The sequence below is a fragment of the Vipera ursinii genome, assembly GCF_947247035.1.
Source record: "Vipera ursinii genome assembly, chromosome: 4".
Taxonomy (NCBI): Eukaryota; Metazoa; Chordata; class Lepidosauria; order Squamata; family Viperidae; genus Vipera; species Vipera ursinii.
The window spans coordinates 12,550,947-12,561,778 of NC_139514.1; the positions used below are offsets into that span (position 1 = coordinate 12,550,947).

At 49.4% G+C, this 10,832-nt stretch overlaps 1 protein-coding gene across 1 annotated transcript; it reads left to right on the forward strand.

Annotated features, from left to right (window-relative positions):
- Nucleotides 1-9,024: 9,024 nt before the first annotated feature.
- FUT4 (fucosyltransferase 4) lies at nt 9,025-10,586 on the forward strand (the record flags this gene model as incomplete). Its single annotated transcript, XM_083362595.1, has 1 exon — nt 9,025-10,586. One exon carries the CDS (start codon nt 9,025-9,027, stop codon nt 10,432-10,434), a length of 1,410 nt encoding a protein of 469 aa, XP_083218721.1. The 3' UTR covers nt 10,435-10,586.
- Between the last annotated feature and the right edge of the window lie 246 nt (nt 10,587-10,832).

Consider the following 10,832-nt stretch of genomic DNA (forward strand, 5'->3'; position numbering starts at 1 on the left):
CTCTTGCAGCAAGGCAAGCTGAAACCGACCAAGGGAGATTGCAGCAGGGCGAGATTGGCGTTTCTCAGCACGCGCTGATTCGTGCTCCTGGCAATCTCCCTTGCTTTCCACTTGCAGAGGTCGGGGCTGGCCATATGGATCAGCTGGCGATTCCACACAGCCAGCCCCGACCTCCGCCAATGGGCTCCATTTGGAGGTCAGGGCCAGCTGTACGGATTTGCTAACAGTGGGGGAAGGAGGGAGTCAGGCACGTTTTCCCCTTCACATCCACATTCTGATGGCTTCACCTGCCCTGGCCCACATCAGGAAAACAAACGTGGGCCTCGATTCCCACCTGCTGCCCAGGATGAATCCTCGGGGAGGGCACGTGACGTCTGGCCACTTTGCTTTCCCCTTTGCATTGCACATCAGGGAGAGGGGGAAATCTCTCGAGCCCCAGGAGGGAGGCAATGTGAGGGCCGTGCAGGGTATCGCAAGCTCGCGGGGGGGAGGAAAAGAAGATGGACGCGAGTGGACGCAAACACCTACCTGCCAAGGGAGTGGATGGCTCTGTCACCTTCAGGCTTGCACTAGCTTCTGGGGGAAGGACCACATGGTTGCTGCACAATGAGTCGCAGGGGAGGCCGGGGCCTCACTCTGTGCCTGCGCTCTTCGCACGGCCTGGTAGGTTCCTGCAGCAGCATGTTTTCCAGCAGCAAGTAAGCTGGGAAGGAGCAGGGGAGGGGCGGGGGGGAGGAAGGCGACGCCACGTACCACCAGCCAGGTGCTCGCATACCACCAGTGGTACGCGTACCACCGGTTGAAAAGCCCTGCATTAGATCAGGGGTGGGGAACTATGGCCTCTTTACGACCTGTGGACTTCAACTCCCATCCATGCTGGGTTAGGAATTCTGGGTGCTGAACTTCAATTCCCAGAATTCTCCAACCTACCATGGCTGGCTGGGGAATTCTGGGAGTTGAAATACACACCTCTTAAAGTTCCCAAGGTTGAAAAACACTGCCATAGAGTGACATTATACTGTTTAACATTGCTTATAAATGTACTAAATTATCAGCTAATCATCTTGAAATAACCATAAACATCCATACCAGTCTGGATTTATTCCCAAGAGAACTTATACAAGTTCTTATATGTATACAATCCTATAAGAAAGTCATTATATAAGATTTTATGCTTTCATAAATGTATTCCTCATCAATACGTTCCTTAGATAAAACTGAAAACTTCTGTGTATAATGACTGCTTATAAAAAGGTCTTTACAAAAAATTAAATTTGAGGAAAAAAGATTACATACCAGATTTATAAGCCTATGAAGACACAGATATGTATCAATAATTATGAGCCATAATTGTATTAATAATTATGAACTCTATTGAGAGGTACTAAGCAAGGAAGCCCATTACCCACTTTTCTATTTAATTTAGTTATAGAAATCTATAATAATAATAAAAGTTACATGGGTAATTAATAAGGGGAAATTTTTTTTAGAGGGATTCGATATTAATTCTTTCAAATGCAGTACGTTCTCTTTAAAATAAAAAGAAGTAGCAAGGTTTTGCAGAAGTATTCAAATTTAAGTAAAAAAAAAAATCTGTCCCTTTTTACCTGTTCAAACTACAGAAAAATTATCTAATATCTTAGAAAGACCTTTGAAACATAAGCCCTTTATTTAAGAAAATCCTTAAAAATATGTAATGGCTATTGTGAGAAAAAACATGTTCACCTAAAAAGTCCTCTGCTAAAATAAAGTAAACAACAACAACAACCATAAGTCAGGGTCTCCTGCTCCGGCCGAGGGCTGGACTTGAAGATCTCTAAGATCCAACTCTGTTATTCTCTGTTTTCTCTTAAGATTAGGAGATAGAAACAACTTAAGTGTACTTTATTGGAAACACTTACAGTGAGCCACTTAGCTCTCTGCCAGTAAGTAGCCTTCAGGAGGAAGCCTCAAAATACCTCACCTTGCATACAATGTACACATTAGCAATCGCACTTGAAACAGCTAACAGAAAGATTAAAAGAGGTGATGCAATCCCTCAGCACCCTTTTCTCTGGAATGCTTTATCAATTGTGACATTTACCTTTGATACTAACAGAAACAACAAAATACCCAGAAGCTGATATATTTTTCATCCACGCCCAGATAAAGTCAGGCACTTGTGATAATAGCTTAGGCGCAAACCCTATCCTTCATCGCTTGAGTGTTCCTGTGAAGTGCGTAAATAGAGAGTCAAGTAGTAAGTCAAGTCAAGCTATTCTCCAAAGCGCCCGAAGGCAGGACAAGAAGCAACGGGTGGAAACTATTCAAGGAGAGAAGCAACCTAGAACTAAGGAGAAACTTCCTGACGGTTAGAACAATTAACCAGTGGAACAACCTGCCTCCAGAGGTGGTGAATGCTCCAACACTGGAAGTCTTTAAGAAGAGACTGGACAGCCATTTGCCTGAAATGGTATAGGGTTTCCTGCCTTAGCAGGGGGTTGGACTAGATGACCTCCAAGGTCCCCTCCAACTGTTATTCTATTCTATTCTATTCTATTCTGTTCTGTTCTGTTCTGTTCTGTTCTGTTCTGTTCTGTTCTGTTCTACTCTACTCTAAGCTATATTCCAATGTGGGGAAAGATTAACAAGAAAATGAAATACTGGAATAAAAGCTGTCCTAGGATCCCAGGCTGAATGCGGCAGTTAAAATGCTTACTAAATTACAGGTAGCCATCCACTTATGTTCACAATTGGGCCCCGAATCTGGGTTGTTAAATGAAGTGGTTGTTAAGCAAAACATCACACGCCTACTTTGCTCAACAACCACAATCCTGGCTGTCCCAGTTGCAGTCATTAAGTGACCATACACTATGAGGGAGAAGGCTCAAGCCACTCCACCATACCTTTAGACCTATCCAAAGTACAGAAAAATAAATAATTGATCCTTATATGGAAGACATATGCAGCATTTATATAGGACAGGGCTTTTCAACCTTTTCACCCATTGTACCACTTTTAGGACAAGGCAATGTCCGAGTACCACCAATCGCCCAGCAAGGTGTCAAAAACTTGACCCCCACCCAAAAGGAAGAAAACGATAAAGTATAGGTAGTCCTCGAGTTACAACAATTCACTTAGTGACTGTTCAAAGTTACGACGGCACTGAAAAAAGTGACATGACCATTTTTCACACTTATGACCGTTGCAGCATCCCCAGGCTCATGTGATTTACATTCACATGCTTGGCAATCGATTCATATTTATGATGGTCACATTGTTCCAGGGTCATGTGATTGCCTTTTGCAACCTTCTGACAAGCAAAGTTAGTGGGGAAACCAGATTCACTTAACAATCATGTTACTAATTTAATTTCTCTCTCCTTCTCTTTCTCTCCCTCTCTCTCCCTCCCTCTTTCTTTCTCTCTCCTCTCTCTCCCTTTCTCTCCCTCTCCCTCTCTCTATTTCTCTCCCTCTCTCCCTCTCTTTCTCCCTTTCTCTCTCCCTCTATTTCCCTCCCATTTCTTTCTCCTTCTCTCTCTCCCTCTTTCTTTCTCTCTCTCTCTTTCCCTTTCTCCCTTTCTCTCTCTCCATTTCCTCCCTTTCCTTCTCCTCTCTCTCCCCTTCTCCCTCCCTTTCTCCATCCTCTCCCTTTCTCTCCCTCCTCTCTATTTCTTTTTCCCTCTTTCTCCCTCTATTTCCCACCCTTTCTTTCTCCTCTCTTCCTCTTTCTCTCTCCCTTTCTTTCTCTCCCTCTTTCCCTCTTTCTCCCTTTCCTTCTCCTTCTCTCCCCCTTTCTCTCTCCCTCCCTCCCTCTCCCTCCCTCTATTTCTCTTTCCCTCTTTCTCCCTCTCTCTCTCCATTTCCCTTTCTTTCTCCTTCTCTCCTCTTTCTCTCCCTCTTTCTTTCTCTCCCTCTCTTTCCCTCTTTCTCCCTTTCCTTCTCCTTCTCTCTCTCCCCCTTTCTCTCTCTCCCTCCCTCTTTCTCTCCCTCTTTCTCTTTCCCTTTCTCCCTTTTTCTCTCCCTCTATTTCCCTCCCTCTTTCTTTCTCTCTCCCTCTTTCTCTCCCTCTTTCCCTCTCTATTTCTCCCTTTCTCTCTCTCCCTCTATTTCCTCCCTTTCCTTCCCCTTCTCGCCCTTTCTCTCCCTCATTTCTCTCTCTCCATTTCTTTTTCTTCCTCCCTATTTCTTTCTCCTTCTCTCTCTCCCTCTCTTTCTCTCCCTCTTTCTCTCCCTCCCTCTATCCCATTGTCCCTTCCTTCTTTCCTTCCTTCCTTCCTTCCCTCCCTGTTTCTCCTTTCCTCCTTCCCTCCCTCCCATTGTCATTTCTTTCCTTCCTTCCAAATCCATGTTTACCAAGAAACCTGATGCCCACTTAACTCTTTATGAAGCACCGGAGGAGGAAAGTCGGGGAAGATCTATCAATGATACTTGGAGGTTGCTAGCTTATTTAATAAGCTTTATTCCAGCAACAGAAACACCTCGTATTCCCTCAGAGTCAATCCACGCACGTCAACAATGCTGCTGTGGACCTCGGGGCAGGAAGGCGCCCTTCACACAGGAGGGATGGAAGACGCACCAAAGTGCCCTTCGCCCTGCTCGCCTTCTGCAGACGCAGCTGGAGTCCTGGGTGGGGGGAGATCTGGGGCTGAGGCTCACTCAGGGAAGCACACGCTAGCAACTCACAACCAGCTGCTCTTGAGGGATGGAGGCACAAAGCCAGCCAAACAGGGCTTGGAGCAGTTGACCGTCCTGCACTACAGCTGTGCTTCCACCTTTCCCAGGGCGTCCCCTGCAGCAGAGTGCAGTGCAAGGCACCAGCATGCCCCACTGCCACAGAAGCAGCCCGCCGGAGCAGCCCCGACTCCTTCACCCCTGACAGGCCCTCGTCCCGGAGCCTTCCGCTGCTGGAAACCTGCAGCGGCAGCATTGCAGGGCTTGCAAAAAGAGGGGCAAGCGGCGTTGGCTGCTCCCGGCGCCAAGTAACGGCAAGCAGGGCAAGGCTGCTCCTGCTCAAAAGCCAGGATTTGGCGGCCGGCGAGCCACTTGCACGGGGCTCTCCTGGGGCTGACGGGCTGAATGGGGACTGGCCTCTCCCTCTCCACGCTAGAGCAGCACCCACGGAGGCGGCCCGGCGGCCCGGCTTTCTCTTGCAGCAAGGCAAGCTGAAACGGAGTGAGGGAGATTGCAGCAGGGCGAGATTGGCCAATTCGCATTCCTGGCAATCTCCCTCGCTCCATTTCAGCTTGCTTTCTCTTGCAGCAAGGCAAGCTGAAACCGACCAAGGGAGATTGCAGCAGGGCGAGATTGGCCAATTTGCGTTCCTGGCAATCTCCTTCACTCCATTTCAGCTTGCTTTCTCTTGCAGCAAGCCAAGCTGAAACCCAGCGAGGGAGATTGCAGCAGGGCGACATTGGCCAATTCAAGTTCCTGGCAATCACCTTCGCTGTTTCAGCTTGCTTTCTCTTGCAGCAAGGCAAGCTGAAACCAATTGAGAGATTGCAGCAGCACGAGATCGGCATTTCTCAGCACGTGCCGATTTGTGTTTCTGGCAATCTCCCTTGCTTTCCCCTTGCAAAGGTCGGGGCTGGCCTTATGGATCAGCTGGCGATTCCATACAGCCGGCCCCGACCTCCGCCAATGGGCTCCAGTCGGCGGAGGTCAGGGCCAGCTGTACGAAGTTGCCGACAGTGGGGGGGTGTCAGGTGCATTTTCCCCTTCACACCCACGTTCTGATGGCTTCACCTGCCCTGGCGCGCATCAGGAAAACAAACGTGGGCCTCGATTCCCACCTGCTGCCCAGGATGAATCCTCGGGGAGGGCGCGTGACATCTGGCCGCTTTGCTTTCCCCTTTGCATTGCACATCAGGAAGAGGAGAGGGGAAAATCTCTCGAGCCCTGGGAGGGAGGCAATGTGAGGGCCGTGCGGGGTATCGCAAGCTCGCGGGGGGGAGGAAAAGAAGATGGACGCGAGTGGACGCAAACACCTACCTGCCGAGGGAGTGGATGGCTCTGTCCCCTTCAGGCTCGCACTTTTTTCTGCAGGAAGGACCACATGGTTGCTGCACAATGAGTCCCAGGGGAGGGCGGGACCTCACTCTGTGCCTGCACTCTTCGCGCGGCCTGGAAGGTTCCTGCAGCAGCATGTTTTCCAGCAGCAAGTATGCTGGAAAGGAGCAGGGGGGAGGGGGGAGGAAGGTGACGCCACGTACCACCAGCCAGGTGCTCGCGTACCACCAGTGGTACGCGTACCACCGTTGAAAAGCCCTGATAAAAGGACACAGCCCTTTTAACTCCCATAATGATATATCTATTGTGTTCTGATCAATATAGAGCTGAGAAAGTGAAAATGTGGAAAGGGATATACAGAATAAAAGGTTTTTACAAAGATCCTCCCCTTACAACAAAAAAAGGATATAGAGCACCAATTATGACTTAGAAACATTCTTATGAATTCAGTGTATTGAGTTAAAAAGCTTACAAATTGCACATTAATACATTTTGATAAATTCATGCAAAACTACCCTTCTTAAACTAAAAACAGGTTCTGTAAAATGTATGTGATTACTAGAAACAGATACAGAAAGTTTCCCCCCCCCACTAGATTTGGGGGGGGGAAATTGGGAGACTGATTTGAGAAAACATCTGGATGGCAAACATCTGATGTGGAAATTCCAAAGGTGCTTTTTCAAGAGGCAACTGGGCTTCCTTGTTTTTCTTGGAAGACGTTTTGCTTATCCTCCCAAGACATTTCTTCAGCTCCTTTTGTGCAAATGTTTCCCAGACCGATCTGAGAAAACATCTGGAAGGCAAACATTGTGGAAATCTAGGGGACTTTTTCCTCAGCTTCTACGCAAGAATCGTTTTGGAAGATTTCGTGGGAGGAGGGAAATTTATGAATAGAATGTCACAGCTAAAGAATTAAAATTTTCACAGAAATTCAGATGATTACATTAATACTTGAAGGAGCAAATACGAGGCGAGAAAAACTTTTTTTATCTTTTTGACAGCTAAACTGTTAATTACACAAAGCAGGAAATGTTTGGAACATTTATCAATTAAAATGGCATATAGTCTGTAGCTCTACTCGAAGAGGTATCATATTAATTCTTTAGTGGAGAAAACAAGTCTAACGAAGGAAATGGAAGTTGTATCCTTTTTCTTCCCATGTTTTGGACATGAGCAGTTTATTCTCTGGTCAGTTTATCTCTTTACCTAATCACATCAAACCCAATTTGGCCCTTCTTGTCCCAGGCAAAGCCCCTAGAGTCCCATCAAACAAAAAAAATAGAAGCCAGAGCAGTCCTGCGACCTGGAAAACCCAACCTTCCATCTTCCATGAGCTGATGAGACCTCAACATTTCATGTCCTTCACAAAGAAGTTCTTCAGCTCTGCTGTCCTTCTGAAAGGTCTATTTCACTTAGCAATAGATCTATCCCCAGGTATAGCGACATGGACCTGTCTAGTTTTCCCAAATTGGGATACCTAGGATTCCCTGTCTTGTAGCCTTCCATTTCTATAAAAAATATTTGCTTTTCCTTTGTTCAGGATCCCTCTTTGCCCTAAAGCAGGCACCCAACAATAAACACAGTTCTTCTCGGAGTTTTGTTCCTCTCCTTCAGACTGAATCCAGGGCAGTTCCTGTATGGAAAAATCAGCATGGTGCACCGTTGTTCTACGGGATTTGGAAGGGCTGTATTTGTTTTATATATGTTAATAAGACTTCTGTCCTGAGTCACTTCTGTCAACCCATAGGATACGTGGAAGTTATAAGATGATCTGAGATGAGGCTACATCATTTTGATGCTGGCAAAGTCCAAATCGAAAATAAATGTTAAGTCTGAACATTAATTAAAAGGGAGAGATGATCTGACATGAGGTTACATCCTTTTGATGCTGGCAAAGTCCAAACTGAACATAAATGTTAAGTTTGAACATTAATTAAAATGTAGAGATACATTCAGAACCAAAAGTTGAAGGTGCAAGGAAGGAGATTCAGGCTAGATGTTAAGAGGGAATTCCAGATTGCTCCAATTGTCAACAATTATAGAAATTGTTTGAAACCGTATCTTTCCTTTCTCTGGAGGTTTCCAAATCCTGGTTCTGTAGCCATATACCACCGGAATTCTTTAGCGTGGAACAAGAGGCAGGACCGGATGATACCTTTGTACAGGTAGTCCTCAACGTCTGACCACAACTGAGCCCAAAATTTGTTTTGCTAAGCGAGACACCTGTTAAGTGAATTTTGCCCCATTTTACGACTTTCCTTGCCATAGCTATTAAACGAGTCACTGCGGCAGTTAAGTTAGTAACACGGTTGCTCAGCGAATCAGGCTTCCCGGTTGACTTTGCTTGTCAAGAGTGTCGCAAAAAGGGGATCACACGAGAGACAGACAGACAGACAGACAGACACACACACACACACACACCTGGGGGGACACTGTAACCCCCACGAGTCGGTCCAAATTTTCTTCACGTGACCGTGGAGCCGCCTCAACGCTTGTTAAAAGTGTGAAAAACGGCCACGGGTCCCTTTTTCCCCCCACCCCCAGTGCCCTCCTAACAGCCGGGAAACGAGCTGTTGTAAATCGAGGACTACCTGTCGGAACTGTCTTCCCTCCTCTCTCCCTACGCCTTTCCTCTTCTGCTGGGGAATCTCTGCGGCTCCGCTCTTGAGTCGCTTCGCCCAGCGGAACAGGCGCAAGAAACCCGGGGTTTCCCGCCGGCCTGCGCCCCTCATCCCCGCGGGGGCCTTTCTTAAGAGGAGGAGGAGGAGGCGGCGGCACTCGCCTCGCTGCAGCCCGGGGCGCCGGGACGCCGCTTGCCCCGCCGCGCAGGGGGATGATGAGGGACCGGAGGAATCTCTACGGCGGAGCCTTAGGACCCGGGTGGGGGGAAAGCAGGCGGAGGGCCAATGGGGGAAGGTCCGGCGGCTCTCCCCAGAGGGGATCGGCGGAGGAAGGCGGGTTGAGGCCGGAGGGCAGGGCTGCCGCTAGGCCAGCCCGGGCGGCTCCGGCGAGGTGGGGGTGGGCTGGGCTGGGCAGGATGGCGGGGCGGGACGGCTCGTTTGAACCGATGGAGCGGCACCTCCCGGGGGCGCCGCCGCCGCCCGAGGGGCAGGTCGGCGGGCGGAGACGGTGCCAAACGCAGCACCAGCACACCCACCACCAGCAACATGCATTCTCGGCGCCGCGTTCATCCCGTTGGACGGGGACGCAGGCCGCCGCCGCCGCCGCCGCCAGGGTTTGCCCCTCTATCCCCGCCGCCGCCGCCGGAGAACGGAGCCGCCTGGGCTTTTTGGCCGAAGATCAGCTGCCTCCGTGGCGCAGGCGCCGCCTCTCCATGGAACCCCCCGAGGCGGCTCCTGCCGACCCCCGCGCTCGTCGGGGCTGGTGGATGGCTCCGGCCGGGCGGCCGTGGCCCGTCCTGGCGGCCTGCTTGACCTGCTGCACCCTGCTCGGCTGGTACACGGCCAGCAGCGTGATGGACGCGGCGGCGGCGGCGGCGGCGGCGCCTGAAGGCCCCTGGCGGGAAGAAAAAGACCCCGAGCTGGCGACGGTGACGGTGGTGGTGTGGTGGGCGCCTTTCGGGAGCGGCCACGTCTCCGGGGACTGCCGGCGGCAATTCAACATCAGCGCCTGCCGCGTCTCCACCAACCGCAGCCTCCAGCCCGAGGCGCACGCCGTCCTCTTCCATCACCGGGAGGTGCAGGGGCACGGCATCGGCCAGATGCCCCGCCAGAGGCCGCCGGGCCAGCGGTGGGTCTGGATGAACTTGGAGTCGCCCACCCACACCACGGGCCTGCAAAAGATGGCCAACCTTTTCAACTGGACTCTCTCCTACCGGGCGGACTCCGATGTCTTTGTGCCCTATGGCTACCTCAGGCTTCGCCCGGAGCCCCTTGTCCAGTTCACCTTGCCCAAGAAGACCAAGCTGGTGGCCTGGGTGATCAGTAACTGGAATGAAGGTCACGCCCGGGTCCGTTATTACCACCAGCTGAAAAAGTACCTCCCCGTTGATATTTTTGGGTCTCACAGACTGGCCCTCAAAGATAACAGTGTGGTCAAGACCGTCTCGGAATACAAGTTTTATTTGGCCTTTGAAAATTCCCAACATCAGGACTACATCACGGAGAAACTCTGGAGGAACGCCTTTGAATCTTGGGCTGTTCCCATCGTCTTGGGTCCCCCCAGGGCCAACTACGAACGGTTTATCCCCTCCGACGCCTTCATTCATGTCAATGACTTCTCTGACCCCATGGAGCTGGCGGTTTACCTGAAATTCCTAGATAAAAACAAGAACATGTACAGAAAGTATTTTGCCTGGAGGAAACAGTATGAGACGCGGGTGACGTCCTTTTGGACCGAACACTGTTGCAAGATTTGTAATGTAGTCAGAAAGGCTGGGAAAGAGCCCAAGACCATCCAGAACCTCGCCAAGTGGTTTCAAAGTTGACTTCTTCGGACTGACTGAGTTTCCATACAGGATGGTTGGGTTGACCCATTTAGCCAACCAAGGCACAAGAAAATATATCAGGGATACTTCAGTTTTTTCTTGGAGAACCAATCAATAAGTTAAGATTGCTTGGTTTAATAATCATTTGGAGATTCACCTTTGTGTTTGTGTGTGTGTGTGTGTGTCTTTTTTGTTTGTTTGTTTCTCTCTTTTGGCCTCTACGGTCAATACAGTTCTTAACCAAACTGAAGCACAAAAATGTGTAGGCTACCCCACATTTGTATTTAAACTTTTATTTGCAACCTTAGGTTTTAGCAAAATGCATATAAAATTTTAGCGATTATATCCATTCTATACATCCCCTCTAATATTAAAAGCACTATTTGTCAGGATGTGCT